At 51.7% G+C, this 19,142-nt stretch overlaps 1 protein-coding gene across 1 annotated transcript in view; it reads left to right on the top strand.

Annotated features, from left to right (window-relative positions):
• Window positions 1-16,059, top strand: part of SMAD6 (SMAD family member 6) — an 80,827-nt gene extending 64,768 nt beyond the window's left edge. The window contains exon 4 of the mRNA XM_021940663.2: window positions 15,066-16,059. Coding sequence (XP_021796355.2) covers window positions 15,066-15,604 — 539 coding nt within the window. The 3' untranslated portion in view covers window positions 15,605-16,059. The remainder of the gene's footprint in view (window positions 1-15,065) is intronic.
• The last annotated feature ends 3,083 nt before the right edge of the window (window positions 16,060-19,142 follow it).

Genomic DNA, 19,142 nt, shown 5'->3' with positions numbered 1-19,142 from the left:
TGGTTAGGTGGCCAGGAATGCAACCTGCGCCTCCCAGATTAATTAATAATTGAGAGCTGGCCCCCAGCCAGACAGAGCTGAGAGAGATACAGTGAACAAAGAGTGGTTAACTACAGTGGGGGAAGGAAAATTTGACTTTGCCTGTGGCTAAAAGGGAAATTCACAATGGCCATGATTTATGGGCTGAATTACTCAGGATCCTCCTTAGTGGGCATGTGCTCTAGGAATGCAGACGCTGGGGGCCTGCAGGGCCATTTGTGCCCATGGGGAAGGGAGGTGGAAAGGATGGGGGGCAGGGGGCAGGCGCCAGCCTCGTGGAGGAGGCGCAAGTCACACCCGTGGGAGATGTCAAGGAGAGGGACTGTGCTGACTGCCTGTTGGAACTAGGTACAGGCTAGAAGTTGAGCAGTGTCCAGGATGCACTCTGTGAAGAGAAATGGCAGGAAGAATGGCTGCGGGGTCTGGCTGCCCTGGGTTCGGTTGGGGCTTGTCAGCGGTGTGACTTAGGCTGGGGGCTTAACCTCCCTAAGCCTTCATTTCCTCCTCTGTAAAGTGATACCTGCCTCCTAGGATTGTTGTCAGCATTAAATGAGATGGGATATGTGGACATAGATGCTCAGTAGCCACTAGATTCCCATAGGAGACCCAGCGAGAACAGAGGGTGTCTGCAGCAACCTAAATAGGGTCCCTGTTAGCGAATCTCTGCCAATGTTTGCTGGGCCCATGTATGTAAGTTGCCTGCTGGGTAGACCCCAGCAAGGCTTCCCTGTGATTCAGGAAAGGCACCCCCTCTTCCCACCTATCACACAGGTCTCTGTAGCTGCAAACAGCCCGCTGGAGGGGGAAACAGTTCTAGAAGGCACTTGGGCATTGCCATCATTGAGTTCAGCCCAGACGTCTCCATGGGACTCTGGTCTTTTCTAGAAGAAATCCAGAATGATGAACTGGATCATGGAAAACATGGCATGCTGATCTTCACTGAAAAGTTAACCTTGGCAATAGAATACCAAATAGAAGCCGGTTGACAGTTGTGATCACGGCCCTCATGTTATTGCTGTGTTGGTGTTAGTCATGCAGTGTGTGCTGTTATCCAGACACAGGCTAAAGAATTACTCCGAGAAATATGAAACTCTTACTGAGCTAATGACTCAACTTCTTCAAGATGCTGAGCGGGAGGCAGTGGCATTGGAAGGAGCATCTGATCCTGCTTCGTCATGCACCTTGTGGGCCGCGGGGTAGTCACCAAACCTCTGAGCTTTATATTCCGTAAGCGAAAACAAGGTCATTTATGAATGGGCTTGCAGAATCGGGAAACCTTCCACAGTTCAAAAGAACATCTCACCATCACCATCAATGAGGATAGAACCACCCTTTTGGCATGGGCTGTGGGAGCCAAGCTTGGCCTCCTTCTACCTTGGAAACCAGCCTTGGACTTGGGGTAGAGGTGTGGGTCCTGGAGTCTCTGTGGGGCTATGTCTGCCTGTTAGTCTGGTAGGATGGATATACTGGTTGACTCCCTCCCTCCTCTGCACCTTTCACCCCTGATCAAACAAGCCAGCTCTTTCCTGGCAGCTTGGGAGCTTGGGCATGGATGCGTCAAGCAGCTTCAACTTGCCTGCATAGTAGCACAGCCACAGAGTACAGACGGGTGGCCATGGCAGAGCTGTGTACTTCTGCCAAGCCAGTAGGGCATTTTGCAACATTTTTGTTGAGAATGCTTAAGTCTCATGTTCCTGCATTCTCTACAGCAAATGTTAGTATTTAATTGTGGATTAATAATCTCTCCAGTCAATATTAGCTTTTTGTTAATTATAAAGCATTCCTGCTTGTTCCAGAAACACGCAAGAATGACCGAGGCAATCCTCACTTTAAGAAAATTCAGTATATATAGGTCTCTGCATTCACCAAAGAGGTGTGGATCCTGTATTTTTGTATAACAAAAGGCTATTTTAAAGGAAAGGATTTAATGCAAGAATTATTATCTAATGTTCCACCTTTGTACTTTTAATTTTGGAGTGATTATCCCAAGCTGCATCTTTTTTTTTTTTTTTTTCTTTTTTTCTGGAGACAGGGTCTTGCTCTGTTTCCCAAGCTGGAGTGCAGTGGTGCAACCATGGCTCACTGCAGCCTCGGCTTCCAGGGCTCAAGCCATCCTCCCATAGCCTCCAGAGTAACTGGGACTCCAGGTACATGCCACCATGCCTGGATAATTTTTTTATTTTTTTGTAGAGATGGGGACTTGCTATGTTGCCAGGGCACATCTCAAACTCCTGGGCTCAAGTGATCCTCTCACCTTGGCCTCCCACAGTGCTGGGATTACAGGCATGAGCCACCGTATCCAGCCTACATCTTTAGTGTAAATAGAGGCAGGTATATTTGACTTGCAAAGGTCACCTGATTCTGTCTAGTTGGTAAATAACAACAAAATAGTGTTAGATGAAGCTTACATTTGAGAGCTTTGCAAATAAGGAAACCAGCTTCTCCACCCATTCTTTGGCTCTTCCATTCAAAGCCATGTTCCCTGTTCCATTTACCTTCATAGACTTAGCAAGCCAGGGAAATTAAATCCACCCCCATGGCCAGATTAGATGACTTGTATAGGCTTTAGGTGATTTTATTTTATTTCATTTTATTTCGAGCCACTGAAACAATCCTCACACATAGTGAACTCATTTGCCATTTTGTTAACCAGGCTGCATCAGGAGGATCAGCAAATGGGGACACTGGTTCTCCGCACCTACCTAACATACTGACCTCTGAGCATCAGTAGTACCATCTGTTAAATGGGAACAGTGTTGCCACAGTGCCTTTTTCAAACCTGGTTTGAAAGGAGGCAGACGACTTTCCAAAAGCCCTTCCAGCCTTTGAGTTTTTATATTCAGCTCCCCATTGCTGAGAGCACCTCTGTTAGGCCACATAGTACCAGGTCCTCGGGGAGGAGAGGGGAGATCAAGCCAGCTGAATCCCAGGCCAGCCTGCTGGTGGATGAATTGGATGGAGACACGTACCCTTCTGTTGACAGCATAAATTTGAGTGTCACAGAAGAGGGGTGTGTGATTGAGACCCAGGGGCTGAGGAAGGCTTTCCAAAGGAAGTGACAGTGGTGTCTGGATGGTTAAGCAAGTTTCTGACAAGTATTAGGGAATGGAGAAAGAAACTCATGGTCACTGAGTGCCGGGTACTGTTGTCAGGCTCTTCTTGAAAACCCCTTAACCCCTGTGAGTTAGGTAATCACCTAGAGGAAACCAGGCCCTGGCAGCACTGGCTCCATGGGTGTTCGATGTGTGGGGTAACTCAGGGCTTCTGCTCAGAAGAGGTCTCTGCTTAACTGAATGCTGTGCTCTCACCATCTTGAAAATCTTCATCATTTTGGAACAAGGGGCCCTGCGTTTTCATTTCTCCCTGGGCCCTCACAAGTAGACAGCTGGTCCTGGTTCTCAGAGATGTGGTCACCTGCCCACGGTAACATAGCTGTGAAGATTTGCACGAGTTCACCTCTCCATCATCTGTGGTCTCAGGAAGCATTCCACATCAAGAGAGTGGATGGAGGAAATGCACACTGGGTGGGGGGTTCAAAGCCCAGGGAGCTAAGCGGCCTGGTGGCAGGAGATGTGAGGCCAAGGATTTGAGGGGGCTGGGCTGTGGGTACCTTACCTGGTTACCCCCTGGGACAGTTCTACACCAGTGTGGGTGCCTGTTCCTGAGAGCTGAGACAGGCTAATTGAGGGCAATTTTTAGGTACTTTGCTTTTATGGCTTTATATTAGTTAGGTCCAAGAAGAAGTCTAAGGCAGGAGGTTTGCCAATAAAACACATTGTATATGGGGAATAAAAGACAATTAAAGGTGCCTTAAGTTCTGTCAGCTCTGGGAACCTGCAAGATGGAGAATGTGCCAAAAGAAGGGCTCTTTTTTTTTTTTTTTTGAGACGGAGTCTTGCCCTGTTGCCCAGGATGCAATGGTGTAATCTCGGCTCACTACAACCTCCACCTCCTGGGTTAAAGCTATTCTCCTGCCTCAGCCTCCCGAGTAGCTAGGATTACAGGTGCCCGCCACCACGCCCAGCTAAGTTTTGTATTTTTAGTAGAGACAGGGTTTCACCATGTTGGCCAGGCTGGTCTTGAACTCCTGACCTCAGGCAATCCACCCGCCTTGGCCTCCCAAAGTGCTGGGATTACAGACCTGAGCCACCGCGCCCAGCTGAGAAGGGCTTTCTTGAAGCCTACCATCATCTGCTACAAACCAGCATCCCTGCACCTCTGATGCACGCCCAGGCTGTCCCTATCTGAACCCCAAAGGGCCAGTTTTGTCTCTGTGATCTCAGATTAACCAGGGACTTCAGGGTTAGGTTCAGTTGGTGAACTTGGGCATTTAATGCCTGAGATGAGAACTCAGGCCCAGCCTGCTGTGAGAACAGCAGCCCTGAAGGCCGCTGCAGGCCCTGGTTTATAGGTGAACCCGGCAGTTTGGCCATAAGTGGTGCAGACCCATAGGCTGGGAGGATTTGGGGGCCCCTTCCCATCTCACAACTGCCACCTGGGGACTGAGGTACCAGCTTCATTGTCTTGCACACTGTTATTTTAGAACCTTTCCAGGGGCAATAATGAAAGCAAGGCTTTCCCACCCCAGGTGGTCTCTGAGTAAGAAAACAAACAAACACACTCCAGAGTCTGACTTTATGATAAAACAAAAGAGGACTTGGAATGGGAGCAAAGTTCAGAGGCTTTGTTGCAGAAACTGGTTCCTTCTCAAAACGTGGGCTGATTTTATAATCTGCTTGTCTTGCCCTGGCTCTCCCTTTCCACCCTCGTTCCCTTCAGGACACAGGGAACCAGAGTTCCCCCACCTGGGCTCCTGTCCTCCCCCAGGGCCTGAGGGGTTTCCCTGCCTTGCTTGCCAGGTGGTCTTTTCCTTTTCAGGCTTGAGTAGTTGGGGTTTCTTTTAAGAGGGCAGCACCACTGTTTCTGGCACAGAGTCTGAGGGATGAGTCCTCTGATGGAGGAGATAGCTCTACCACCAGCCTCCGTGTGGCTCTTCAAAGCTATAGCTGCCTGCAGAGAGTGTAGTGAAGGGAGCTTGTACCCCAGAGCCCCGGGACCTGCAGAGAAAAGCCGTGCTGTCTGGGCCCAGGGAACCCGGAGCAGTCTTAGCGGGTGGGAGACGATCTCTTCGGCAGGGCCAGACGGGTGAGCTGCAGGTGGAGGGCAGGTAGAGGCATGCTGATGGGAGTGGGGCCCCAGGTTTCATCCTCTGGTGGGTCCCCTTGCCCGTTGGAGTGGTAAGGCCTAATAGCTCCTGGGGAAATGGCCTGTGGAGGAGACACTGAGCAGGCCTGTATATTAGGACCTGGTTGGAAAAAAAAGCTTGTTTTGTGTCAGGGTTGCAAGATGAGTTCATCTGTTCAGGATTTGTTTGAATACTGCAAGAGATAAAAGAATGGAAACCTTACCCATCACAGCCCAGGCCACCACTTTGTTCTTCCAGAGAGGTGGGGCCAAGCAGGCTGCAGTCAGGGCGCCGAGGCTGAAAGAAAGGCCTTTCTGCAGAGAAAAGCCTGCAGAAAACCCTTGGCCTCGAGAAGGCTGGGTACAGCCCAGCCAGGTGGCCGCTGACCGTCAGGATACCCCAGATCACTCCTAAACCCCTCCTGCGACTGGGGGACTCTGAGGACCACCCAGGAGAGCTAAGGGAGCATATGAGGCAGCACCAAGGAGGGCCCAGAGGAGAGACAGTGGGCTCAGGGTCAGTCCAGTCTATCCGGATTCCTGCGCTGCACTCTCACTTTGGGTCTGTCCTGAGAATTGGGATGATTCTGCCTCCTGGACTTGCACAGTTCAAAAAGGATCATGAATGAAGCATGTAGAGCGCCTCCCACTCCCCAGGGACGAGCCAGGGGTAGCAGCCCTTGCCCAAGATCAATTATTATGATTGTAGCCCATCTACAAAATACTCATTTTTGTGTATTAGAGGGGTAGAATGTTTGAGTGTGGGGGAAAGACTACACTTAAAAGCCAAAAAGTGTGTTTCCAGGGCTGCATAGGGGGGCCAGAAATAGCTGTTAGGGTGTGATATTTGAAAAGCCCACCGTCCTCCTAGGAAGGTGGGCAGCATGTCGTGGGGCAGTGTCGTTAGCACTGTCACCTCCGAGGACCCCTCTTCTCGTCCAGTCTTTGCAGAACCCCCACGTGATGGCGTGGAGTGGACATGGCTAGCTTCTTATAGCATGGTCTCTGTGCCATTGCCCTGACGTCCTCTAGGATTTTGCAGCCCACAGGTTGCAACCACAGGAGTGATGCAGAGTCCGCATCTCTAAGGTTAGAAAGATGGAAGCTCAAATCCCAATTCTGCAGCTTCGTCGCTGAGAAGTTGGGGTATGTTTCCGGACTTTCAGGCCTCAGCTCTCTCATCTTAAGATGGGAGAATTAACATATGTTGAGGTAGTGCATTTAAAGGGTTTCAGACACTGCCTGGTATTTGGTAAAGGTTTCTTAAATGTGAGCTAGTTTATTATATTATTATCATGACTATTATTATTTCCCCTTGATTCTCAACTCCACTGGCACATATTATGTTTGCAGGTGTTACTACTGAATACGAATGCCCTTATGAACTACACAGGCTGAGTTACTCTGTCATATAATTTATATATATATGTAGATAAGGCTGCATGGTAGTAATAATATTAGTAATCATAATAGCTGTTAACTTATGCAATGCCTATTTTGAGCCAGGCATTATTTGACACACTTGAAATTAATCCCAACACCCTGATGAAGTAACCATTGATTGCATCCCTGTGTTACAGGTTAGGAAACTGAGGCCTAGAAGGGTGAAGTCACTCGCCCAAGATTTCACAGCTCTGAGTGGCAGAGCTGGGATTCACATGCAGGCACCTTTGCTCCCTAGTCCATGCTTTTAACCCTATGCAGGAGACATCCTGGTCCCAGCTGTGTCACTCATTTCCACTGTGACCTTGGCAAGTCACTTTACCTCTCTGAGCTTGTTTTTGCGCCTTGGCCATGTGGATGGCATGTTCCTCAGTCTCCCTCCTCCTGGTTCTGTCATGCTGCCCTCCTGTTCCCATCACACTCCCTGTCTTAGGGGCATCCCTCCACCCGCAGCCGACTAGCTGAGCGGCTGTCTGGAGGGTGGTGGCCAGTGTAGAGACCAGCCGCCAAAAGAGCCCCTGAGGTGGGCCCTGTGCAGGCAGGCTGCAGTGGTGGCCAGACCGCCCGTGATGTAATGACCGATTAGGAACTTCCCCTTGGAAGCCCGGCTTCCTCTAGGAGCCAAAGGTGCTGGAGCTGAGGTGGGGGGTGGGGAGGGGTGGGTGGGAGCGAATAAGAGGAAACTCCTGTCAGCTGGGCCCAGCTTTTGGAAAGAGTTCAGCAGAGAGGCTCGTTCTAAGCTGTTGACCATTAACATGGCCCTGTGCACATTCCTTCTCTGCTTTTACTGCCGGAGCCCAGTGGATAAAGAAAGAACTGGTCTTCCCCTCCCTTCACAAAGAAAAGAAAAAGAGCCTCTAATTAATGCTGCATCTCGAGACTTGCTGCAAAACCTGAAGCCATTTCTGCAGCTTAAAACGACAAAGGAGAGTTAAGTGGAAACTCCTTTTTCCCTCTAAGTTTGATAACAAAAACTACTTATCTAATGGGCAAACAAGGCTTTAAAAGGGGTGTTAGGTTAACCAGATGCAGGGCCACGTAATTACTCCCAGGCCTGGGAGCCACAGATGAAAAGCTGCCGGTTGGACTGGAACTTGAAGCCACAGGCATGACATGGGACAGAAGAAAGGAGTTTTCCAGGAGGGCAGGAGGCCTCAGTGCAGCCCTGTGCAAAGGAGATTGGAAAAGCCAGCCCTGGGCCCCTCTTCAGCTCTGCCACCAACTTGCTGGGTGACCCTGGGCAAGTCACGTAACCTCTCTGGGCCTCTGAGACTTTTGAGTATCTCTTCTTCGCTCTCGATAGGGTCTGGGCCTGTCTGCCCTTGTTTCAGGCCTATCAACGAGGTGCTGAGCAGGCCCTTTCCATCTAGCCCTGGGAGAGCCAGGGAGGTTGCTATGGCCCAGGTGTGTGTAAAGTAGCAGCAAAGACTTGGAAGGTGAAGGAGTAGGGACCACCTGCTCCCCTGCTGACCCAGACCCTTGAAGACCCAGAGGACTCGGGCTGAGCCTCCCATGAATGCCCTGAACCTTTGAGTCTAAGCTGGGCACAACGCTGGTTCCTTTAGGGGATGGCTGAGTCTGAGGCAGTCTGGTCAAAAGGAAAGGGGGAAGCAGGAAGAAAGCAGGCTGCAGTTTATGCTCAGGCTCTTGGAGCTTGCAGCCCACGGGGGAGCACACAGGAACGTTCCTGCCCTTTGTTTTGACAGAAAACTGCTGATTCGAAGAAGCTAAAGGCTTTTCTTGGGATTTCAGCACTCCCCGCCTCCCTCAGACTGCAGTCAGCTCCCTTGGTGCCCCTGCACCCCCACAAAATTACATGTTGGGCTCGCAGCACCCTCCCTGGGCAGAGAGGCGTAGAGGAAAGAATGCCAGCCATCGGAGGGGCGGATTTCTGTGCAGGGGAGAAGGCCTATTGTTGGGACCAGTCACCTCCTCCTCCTCGGTGCAGACAGCCACCACCCTCTGGTGGCAGGAATGTGGTTGCCACCAGGAGGATAAAGGGCTTGTCCCCTGGGCCACTGTGGAGCCCTGCTAGGGCCACTCTAGGACAGCTACAGGACATTGCCACTTTCTTCTTTTTAATTTTTTTCAAGGTCTCATACCTAAAATGAAATCCACGGTTCTTTAAGCGTACAGGATGTGTCTTTTTACAGCACAGATGCCCAAGTTCCCATGGTTCCAATCAAGAAATCAGACATTTCCATCATGCTGGAAAGTTCTCTTGTGCCTCTTCCCAGCTGTCTCCCTTTCCCCAGGGGTAACCACTGTTCTGATCTATTTTATTTTATTTTATTTTTTGAGATGGAGTTTCGCTCTTGTTGCCCAGGCTGGAGTGCAGTGGCACAATCTTGTCTCACTGCAGCGTCCGCCTCCCAGGTTCCAGCTATTCTTCTGCCTCAGCCTCCCAAATAGTTGGGATTAAGGTGCCCGCCACCACACCCGGCTGATTTTTTTGTATTTTTAATAGAGACGGGATTTTGCCATGTTGGCCAGGCTGGTCTTGAACTCCTGACCTCAGGTGATCCACCCGCCTCAGCCTCCCAAAGTGCTGAGATTACAGGCGTGAGCCACCATGCCTGGCCACTGTTCTGATTTACACTGCCGTAGATTAGTTTGCCTTCTCAAGAGTTTTGTCTCAGTGGAAATATACCACGAACCTTCTGTGTCTGGCCTCCCACGCTCAATGGGATGCCCTTCAGATTCATGCACCTTGTTGCGGGTGTCAGTAGCTTGTTCCTTTTTCCTGGTGAGTAGTGTTTCATTGGCTGGATGTTCCTAGTTTTTGTTTATTGGTTTTCTGTTGATAGATATCTGAGCTGGTTTCTGGGTTTGGGTGGTTAGGACTAGAGCTGCTAGTCCTAGGAACATTAAATCACGGAAATTTAGAGCTGGGGAGAGAGTAATGATCTCATTGTTCGGATGGGAAGACTGAGGCCAGAGGAGGGAGATGACCTGCTGGATCAGGGCCAGGAGGCAGGACTCCTCCCAGGCTAGTGCCACTCTGCCAGATCCATCCCAGACACAGCGCCTCTCCTCCTCCCCCGGAACCCTCCCAGCAGGACCCAGAGTCTGGCTGGGAACTAGGCCAGGCCCTGAGCAGGGGGTAGTGAGCGGGCGTTTCGGTCAGAACTCGGTCATCTTTGATGTTGTTCACTCGGGTCTGACTCCCCGGTATTTATTTGCAATTAAAGAGTTGGTTCCTAATTAGGGTGATGGCCGTGGGAGATGGCAGTACCACAGCCTAGGAGCCACGAGGAGAAAAAGATCCTTCTGTAAGAGACTGTCCCCTCACCTGAGTGGCAGCCCAGGCTTGTGACTGAGAGGCACAGGGTGAAGGGGCCGTGCAGCTGTGGGAAGTACAGAGTAGGGACCATGGGTTAGGGGGCACCTACCTTCTCACTCATGGTGTCACAGAGAGCATGTCAGCTTGTGTTGGACACACTGCATGAAATCTGAATGCACATATGTGTGTGAGAGAATGGAACCACAGCAGGGCTCATTCTAGACATTCAGACATGCATTGCTTCATTCTTCCATTCCTTCACTCACTGGGCACCTCTTTCACTGCAGGTACCAGGCTAGGGGCTAACCCCTAACATTTGTAAAGTGCTTTGCAGTTTGCAAAGGGCCTTGTCCACAGTCCTATTGAGACCTTCCATGGCGGCGACCCTGGGCCATGACCCCCAACCCCACTAAAGATCCCTGGCCTCTGAAGGGTAAGGCCAACACTGGAGCCCGTAAACAAGGCAGCTCCTTCCTTCTGCACCCACTTGATTTTGCCAGAGTGTCTAGAAAATTCAGAGATGGACAGTGTGTGAGTGGAGCACTTGATTATTGAATCAGTCCTTTTGCAAATACAGTGAATGAGTCTTGGAGACATTTAGCAGTTTATCGATGGCCACATATCCAGTCAGTGGTGGCAGCCTTAGGACAGTCTCACTGTGAAACCTTGTGGACCATGCGGCATGGGTTAGAGTAGAGTTCTGGGCTCTCAAGTTCTGGCCCTAGGTCTGCCACCCACTGCTGTGTGTCCTTGGGCAAGTCCCTCGACGCCTCCCAGGATGCTGTCTTTGGGGCACCAGATTATTGGACTCCATTAGTGGTCCCAACAGGCCAGTCTCAAAACTAAGTTTTCATTGGTCCATGGTGAAAGAAATAAAAATAAGTTAGAAAATAAGTCTGTACATGGCAAAATAAAGCAGTGGTAGGCCGGGTGCAATGGCTCATGCCTGTAATTCCAACACTCTGGGAGACAGACAGGCAGATTGCTTGAGCCCAGGAATTTGAGACCAGCCTGGGTAACATGGCAAAATCCGGTGGTGTGTGCCTATAATGCCAGCTACTTGGGAAGTTGAGGTGGGAGAATCGCTTGAGCCTGGGAGGTCAAGGCTGCAGTGAGCCGAGACTGCGCCACTGCTGTACCCCAGCCTAAGTGACAGAGTGAGACTGTTTCTCAAACAGAAACAAAAATGAGGCAGTGGTCACCCTGTGTCATTCCCAGCTCCCCTGTTAAAAAAAAATGTGTTGGTTTGTGGAAGGCTGAAGTGTTGGGTCTCACTGGATAAGATAATGTCAGTGGATACTCAAGCTCTGACGCCCGGGGACTGAGAGCTGAGTGGGGACAGGGAGGCTGAGAGTGGCTGGCTTACCCTCTGGATCAGACAAGAGACCCCGGTTTTTGCCCACCACCCTTCCGTGCCCTAGGGCCTGAAGCCACCAGCCCACCAGCTGGGTTCAGGATTCCCTGTGGGGTGGGGGGTGGGGGCAATGTCCAGGCACTGGGACGTATTTTATTTTCTGCCCCCTTCCCTTTTATTAGGTTGGTGCAAAAGTAATTGAGGCAGGAGGGTCACTTGAGCCCAGGAGTTTAATCCCAGCCTGGGCAACAAAGCAAGACCTCATCTCTACAACAGAGCTTTTGAAAATTAGCTGGGCACAAGGGTGTACATCTGTGGTCCCAGCTACTCGGGAAGCTGAGACAGGAGGATTGCTTGAGCCCAAGGAAGATATGCAGCCTTGGGATAGATGGAGACCCACCCCACCCCTTCCCAGTCAGAGTGTAGACCAACTTGGGGGCACTGGCCAGGAGCGCAGACGCCTGTTAAGGACAAAGGAGGGGCTGCAGTTCAGGTGCCCCGGGAAGGAGAGGTCAGAGAGGGCTTCCCGGAGGTGGCGGTCTGTCTCCCTGGATTTGGGAGACATGGCCAGGAGCGCAGGCCTGATGAGGTATAACCCAGTCTGTTCAACCAAGGAAGCCGCAGGGGATGGGGCCTGGCTCAAGCCCTGGGTGTCCCTTAGCTGGATGGCTGGGGGCAGGCAAGGCCTGAGGGCGGCTCTGTGGATTCATCCCCAGTCATAGGGTACCGTAACACGCACTGGGGCTAGGCTGGGGACATGGGTTTTGAGCGGAGAAATGGGGCGAGTTTGGCCTGGCTGGGAACTGAGAGGAGGGGAATAGGAAGTCCCACCTATCCTTGAATTGAAAAACTTCCTTTTCTTTTCTTTTTTGTTTTTCTTTTTGTTTGAGACAAGGTCTCACTCTGTCACCCAGACTGGAATGGTGACACATTGTAGCACAATGACAGTTCCCAGTAGCTTCAAACTCTTGGGCTCAAGCAATACTCCTGTCTCAGCTTCCCGAGTAGCCGGGACTGCAGATGTACACCATCATGCCCAGCTAATTTTTAAACGTTTTTTGTAGAGATGAGGTTTTGCTTTGTCACCCATGCTGGGCTTAAACTCCTGGGCTCAAGTGAGCCTCCTGCCTCAGCCTCCCAGAGTTCCCAGCCAGCAACCTTTTGGAAGCTGGGAAAGAGAAAGTCGCTCCCCCCGCCCCCGGCGCCCCTGCCCTTCCCCAGCTAGACTCTGCCTTTTTCCATGGGTCGGGTAGAGTGGCTGGGCAACTGTCTCAGAGCCTTGTCTGTGAAGAGGTGCAGCAGTGACCCCTCCCTCAGTGAGACAGTAAATGGAGTCCTCCAAGAGTGGGGAGAGTGACGCCTCAGCTTGTAAACAATCACCTCTAGGACTCATGGACCATGAGAGCAGTCATGCTTACAGATAGGGAAACCGAGGCTTAGGGAGGGAGCGGCACTTGCTCAGTGTGCAGGTTTTAGGAAGGAGCCAGGGCAGAACTCTCTGGAGTGTGGAGAAGAGCTCCCCTCTAGAGTGTGGCCTGGCACCAAGGCGGCCCCAGCATTCACTGGTGTGTACCCTGGGCCTCAGTTTCCTCACCTGTGGAATGGGCTGCTAGCAGAGGTGAAATGAGGCTGTTGTGAAGAAGGGGCCCAGCTCACAGAAGGCACTCACGAATGCCGTTGCCCATCCTGTCTCCCGGCATACTCCAGGCATCGCTTTTTTTGCATCCCCACCTTGCTGTGCCTGACACAGTCATGGAATTCTTGTTGGTTGGTGGGCAGTGTGGGTGCTGGAGTTTCATGGTCAGGCTAGCACGGTGCTGCTTTTCTGGCCCTTGGGGGCTCCCAGACCCATGCCAGATAGATGGCTGGGGAGAGGGGCACTGGAGTGGAGTGACTGGAGCTCAGAGTCGGCTCTCCCAGCTGCCCATCTGCTGGGACTGGCCTAGTGCCTGAACCTAGTGACCTCCCAAGGGCTTGAGCTGTCTCTGTCACTATTGCCCACTGGCTAAGGGCAGTTCAGTCGAGGGCAGTAGAACCTCTTCTTCCTCCTCTCCTGACCATCAGCTGGAAGCATCAGAGGCCTCCCTGGAGACTCTGAGGCAAAATGATCCAAGCTGTGGGCTGGTGTGAGGATTTGGATTACCCCCCAGCAGACTTGGGGACCTGGGTCTGGGACTCAGTGCCAGGCACAGGGCAAGGGGCACACTCATGAAGCCTGTGCCCAGCCCAAAGCCACAGCAGAGCAGTCAGCCTCCAGGAGGCCCCTGAGGCAGACGGCCTCCTGCCAGGTGGCTGGGCGGGCCTCCCAGTGTGTAAGGGGATGTCAGGGGCCCTGCCACCCTGTTCTTCTGGGGCTTCTAGGCAGGGGAAAGACCAAGGCAAAGGCAGCCAGAGCTGGCCCCACGCAGGCTCCCAGGTGAAGCTGTTAGAAGTGTTGTCCTCTGGGATTTGGTTGGACTTTGATCAGTTTTCCTCAGAAAAACAGCCATGAAGCACCTTGCTTTGCTCTGTCAGGCCTCCAGCAGAACACCTCCCTCTGCACAGGCCCAGGCCAGGGACCTGTGTGGAAGCAGGCATGGCAGGCAAATCATGTCACCTCACTGGGCAGTTATAGGTGCCTACCTGCTTCTCAGAGCTGTGAGCTCCAAGGAAAGGCCAGATGTCAGAATCTGAGAAGCTGGCCACGTGAGAGCAGGGAGCACCCTGGTCTGTGTTGGTCTGAACTTTGGTCTCAGAAAATTGTTAAACTCCCCTAGACACACAGATGGCCCGAGTCAGAGTGTGACAAGGGATTTCAGTAACACCTTAGCTACCCCTTTGCTATACAGTGAGGAAACTGAGGCCCAGAGAGGAGCAGCACACACCTTCGATTGCTGGGCAGCTCCAGAGCCCTTAAGGAGCCATTTTCTTTGTCATTTAGGGATCCTCAGCTCCTCTGCCATGCAGAAGTGGCTGCAGTTCTGGTGAAAACCTGCATTTCCTGCCAAGAAAGCCAACTGAAGTGGGCGGTACCGGGAGGCTAAGGCTGAGGTAGAGAGCAGTCGGGCAGTCATATTTATAACAAGGTCACCACAGGAATCCTGCTGCTGCAGGCCAGATGGGATCCTGGGGGCAGCTCCCCCCACCCCCAGCCCACCTTCCTGTACTTGAGTCCTCTAATGTGGTGATGTCAACCCCCGCCCCCATCCACCAATAGCCTAACCCTACTCTGTCAGGTTGAGACTTGGACTAGTGGGTTCAAATCCTGGCAGGGTGCCCTCCTCTGTAGAAGGAGGAGAAGGTGGTGCCCTTGTAGAGTGATCATGAGGACCAAGTGAGTCCTGTGCGCTGTGAAGAGTAAGAAGCACAGTGCTCCACTCCTGGTCCGTGATGGGTGCTCCACAGTCAGTCCCTCCTTTTGGGGCGTGCAGGCAGCTGTCTGTCTCTCCTGCTAGCATGAAGAGGCAGGGGCCGGGTATGCAGGGTTCATGTCTGTGCTTCCACAGCACCTAGCACACAACAGGTGCTCTCTGGCTTGCACTCTGTGGCTCATAACCTCTGTTTTCTCCTTTGTGTGAGTGTGTGTGTGTGTGAAAGAGATGTCCTGTTGTGTGCTATATTTCCTGAGGACAACCTGGCACGCAGTCGGTGCCCACATGACTGCTGAATGCTGGAAACCTTACCCAGCTCCCACTGTGCAGACAGCAGAGCCCACCTCCCCTCCCCGGTGCCTCCCACCTCCCCACCCCGAATAACGCGGCAGTCCCTGTGCTTGTCCCGCAGACGCCAGCATGTCTCCGGACGCCACCAAGCCGAGCCACTGGTGCAGCGTGGCGTACTGGGAGCACCGGACGCGCGTGGGCCGCCTCTACGCGGTGTACGACCAGGCCGTCAGCATCTTCTACGACCTACCTCAGGGCAGCGGCTTCTGCCTGGGCCAGCTCAACCTGGAGCAGCGCAGCGAGTCGGTGCGGCGAACGCGCAGCAAGATCGGCTTCGGCATCCTGCTCAGCAAGGAGCCCGACGGCGTGTGGGCCTACAACCGCGGTGAGCACCCCATCTTCGTCAACTCCCCGACGCTGGACGCGCCCGGCGGCCGCGCCCTGGTCGTGCGCAAGGTGCCGCCCGGCTACTCCATCAAGGTGTTCGACTTCGAGCGCTCGGGGCTGCAGCATGCGCCCGAGCCCGACGCCGCCGACGGCCCCTACGATCCCAACAGCGTCCGCATCAGCTTCGCCAAGGGCTGGGGGCCCTGCTACTCCCGGCAGTTCATCACCTCCTGCCCCTGCTGGCTGGAGATCCTCCTCAACAACCCCAGATAGTGGCGGGCCCGGCGGAGGGGTGGGTGGGAGGCCGCGGCCGCCGCCACCTGCCGGCCTCGAGAGGGGCCGATGCCCAGAGACACAGCCCCCACGGACAAAATCCCCCAGATATCATCTACCTAGATTTAATATAAAGTTTTATATATTATATGGAAATATATATTATACTTGTAATTATGGAGTCATTTTTACAATGTAATTATTTATGTATGGTGCAATGTGTGTATATGGACAAAACAAGAAAGACGCACTTTGGCTTATAATTCTTTCAATACAGATATATTTTCTTTCTCTTCCTCCTTCCTCTTCTTTACTTTTTTATATATATATATATAAAGAAAATGATACAGCAGAGCTAGGTGGAAAAGCCTGGGTTTGGTGTATGGTTTTTGAGATATTAATGCCCAGTCAAAAAGCTAATACCAGTCACTCGATAATAAAGTATTCGCATTATAGTTTTTTTTAAACTGTCTTCTTTTTACGAAGAGGGGCAGGTAAGGCTTCAGCGGATTTCTGACCCATCGTGTACCCTGAAACTTGACTTGAGTTTTCATGTTTTATTGGATAAAGATAGAACGGATTGAAAAGGGAGGAAAGTCACATTTACTCTTAAGTAAACCAGAGAAGGTTGTGTTGTTCCTTCCTGCCCATGGCTATGGTGTGTCCATTGGATAGGGATGGCGGTGAGGAAAGGGAAAATATACTGGCCATTTATCCTGAACAAGCTTTTCCAGTCTCATGGAGGAGGTTCATGCCCCAGCCTAGAAGGGCCCAGGTCTATGCCTCCCATCTTTGAGCTATGAGCAAGCTAAAAGAAGACACTATTTCTCACCATTTTGTGGAAATGGCCTGGGGAACAAAGACTGAAATGGGCCTTAAGCCCACCTGCTACCTTGCAGAACCATCTGAAGCCCCATGGTGAGTAGATCCTTTTAGGACCTCGACAGGCTATTTCCCACCCCCCAGCCAAAAATAGCTCAGAATCTGCCCATCCAGGGCTGTATTAATGATTTATGTAAAGACAGATGGTTTATTTCTACTTTGTAAAAGGGAAAAGTTGAGGTTCTGGAAGGATAAATGATTTGCTCATGAGACAAAATCAAGGTTAGAAGTTACATGGAATTGTAGGACCAGAGCCATATCATTAGATCAGCTTTCTGAAGAATATTCTCAAAAAAAGAAAGTTTCCTTGGCCAGATAACTAAGAGGAATGTTGCATTGTATATCTTTTTTCTTGGAGATTTATATTAACATATTAAGTGCTCTGAGAAGTCCTGTGTATTATGTCTTGCTGCATAATAAATTATCCCCAAACTTAGCAGCTTAAAATAACTAACATTTATTATCTCCCACAGTTTCTGTAGGTCAGGAATCTGGGAGCAGCTTAGCCAAGTGGTTCTGGCTCGGGGTCTCTGGTGAGGTTGCCATCAAGCTGTCAGCCAGGTCTGTAGTCATCTGAGTCTTGACTGGGTCTGGGGGACCTGCTCCAAGCTCGCTCACTTAGCTGCTGGCAGGAGCCCTCAGTTCCCTGCCACGTGGGCATCTCCACTGGGCTACTTGCAAGATGGCTTCCCCAGAGCAAGTGATCCAGAACAGCAAGGGTGAAGCTGCTGGGTTTTTTTGTTTTGTTTTTTGTTTTTTGTTTTTTTTTGAGACAGGGTCTTACTCTGTCACCCAGGCTGGATTGCAGGTGCCCCATCATGACTCGCTGCAACCTCAAACTCCCTGGGCTCAGGTGATCCTCCCACATCAGCCTCCTGAGTAGCTAGGACTACAGGTGCACACCATCATGTCTGGCTAATTTTTGTACTTTTGGTAGAGATGGGATTTCACCATGTTGCCTAGGCTGGTCTTGAAATCCTGAGCTCAAATGATCCTCCCCCTTCGGCCCCACAAAGTGTTGCGGTTATAGATGTAAGCCACCATGCCCAACCTAAGCTGCTGTCTTCTGTAACTAGATCTCAGAAGTGACATACCATCGCTTCTGCCATACTTATTTGTCATACAAACCATCTCTGTTACAATGTGGGAGGGACTACACAAGGACATGAATACCAGGAGACAGGAATCATGGCCACCACATCCTCCAAGAAGAAAAACCGTTTAACTTTGTTTCCCAAAGTTATTTACGAATAGACTGTCCCCACCCCTGTAATAATGTCCCCACCCCTGTAATAATGTCCCCATACTGAGGCATGCTGGTGCTTCTGGGCTGACCACAGCTGTTCACGCCAGGGTGCTCTGCACTGAGGCCCTGACCTGAAGACACTCAGCAGAGATGGCTGTCACACTGGAGTATTCAGAGGGCTTTTGGTGTGGGGGCAGGACGGGAGGCACCACAGGCTCACAGGCAGTTTGTGGGTGCACGTCCAAAAGGAATAAGCAACCACTTCCATGCGAGTGCCGAGAAGGAGGAATCGGGAGGCCTCCTAAGAGGCTCAGTGCCTTGACCTCTGGTCCTCACAGGACAAATGAGCGGGAAGCTGGCAGGCTAAGGGTGGCAGAGGGTGCAGGAGCAAAGAGTTTGGGGATGGCAGAGACCAGGAAGCAGGAGGGGAGTTTCCAGACACTCGTGCTCTGGAGCCGGGCTGCCCGAGTTCAAATCCCAGTTCTGCCACTCAGAGTGACTTCAGTGACTTAATAACTTCTTAACATGCTTTGGTGTTCCCATCTGTAAGATGGGAATAAGATTGCCCCTACCTCAGAAGTAGGTACGAATTGGGAGAGTGAAGCACGCCACAGAGTACCTGGTCTGTCACCAGGACACAGCTGCCATTATTCACACAGAACCAGGGCTGGAAAGGGCTGGGCGGCCCTCACACACCAAGATGAGGAACTGGGGTGATCTTCAAGGGGCAGGGGGGAAGGTGGGCTACTTCTCAGTGGGCCAGGGAGATGAGCAGATCTGGGCAGCTTAAGGATCATTGCAAGGTCCTCTGAGCCCTGAACCCATCCTGGCTCCCCTTGAGCCTGGTGCCCACCAATGCCAGTCTCCTGAGAGGGGCTTCTTGCCATTTAGAGGAAGCAGCCAGTCACCCTGCAGTGCCTGGATGTGGAAGTGATCATTATAATCTGCCATCATCACGGGTTGACAGCCCCATTTTATTGGTGAAGAAACAGACCTGGAGCAGGGAGGTGCTCATCTCAAGCCTGTAGTCAAGGAATGCTGGAGTGTGACCCAGGTTTCCTGCCCCCTACCCTGGGGACTATTGCATGCATATAGAAAGTTGTCATCCTCTCCGTCTCCCAGATTCTCAGAGGGCGACCAGCCAGGCAGATGACTTTTTTTTTTTTTTTTTTTGAGACGGATTCACGCTGTCGCCCAGGCTGGAGTGCAGTGGTGTGATCTTGGCTCACTGCAACCTCCGCCTCCCGGGTTCAAGCGATTCTCCTGCCTCAGCCTGCCGAGTAGCTGGGATTACAGGTGCCCACCACCACGCCTGGCTAATTTTTGTATTTTTAGTAGAGACGGGGTTTCACCATGTTAACCAGGCGGGTCTCAAACTCCCGACCTCAGGTGATCCGCCCGCCTCTGCCT

This window comes from Papio anubis, chromosome 7 (genome assembly GCF_008728515.1).
Source record: "Papio anubis isolate 15944 chromosome 7, Panubis1.0, whole genome shotgun sequence".
In the NCBI taxonomy this organism is placed as follows: Eukaryota; Metazoa; Chordata; class Mammalia; order Primates; family Cercopithecidae; genus Papio; species Papio anubis.
This window is presented reverse-complemented; position numbering and strand designations above follow the sequence as displayed.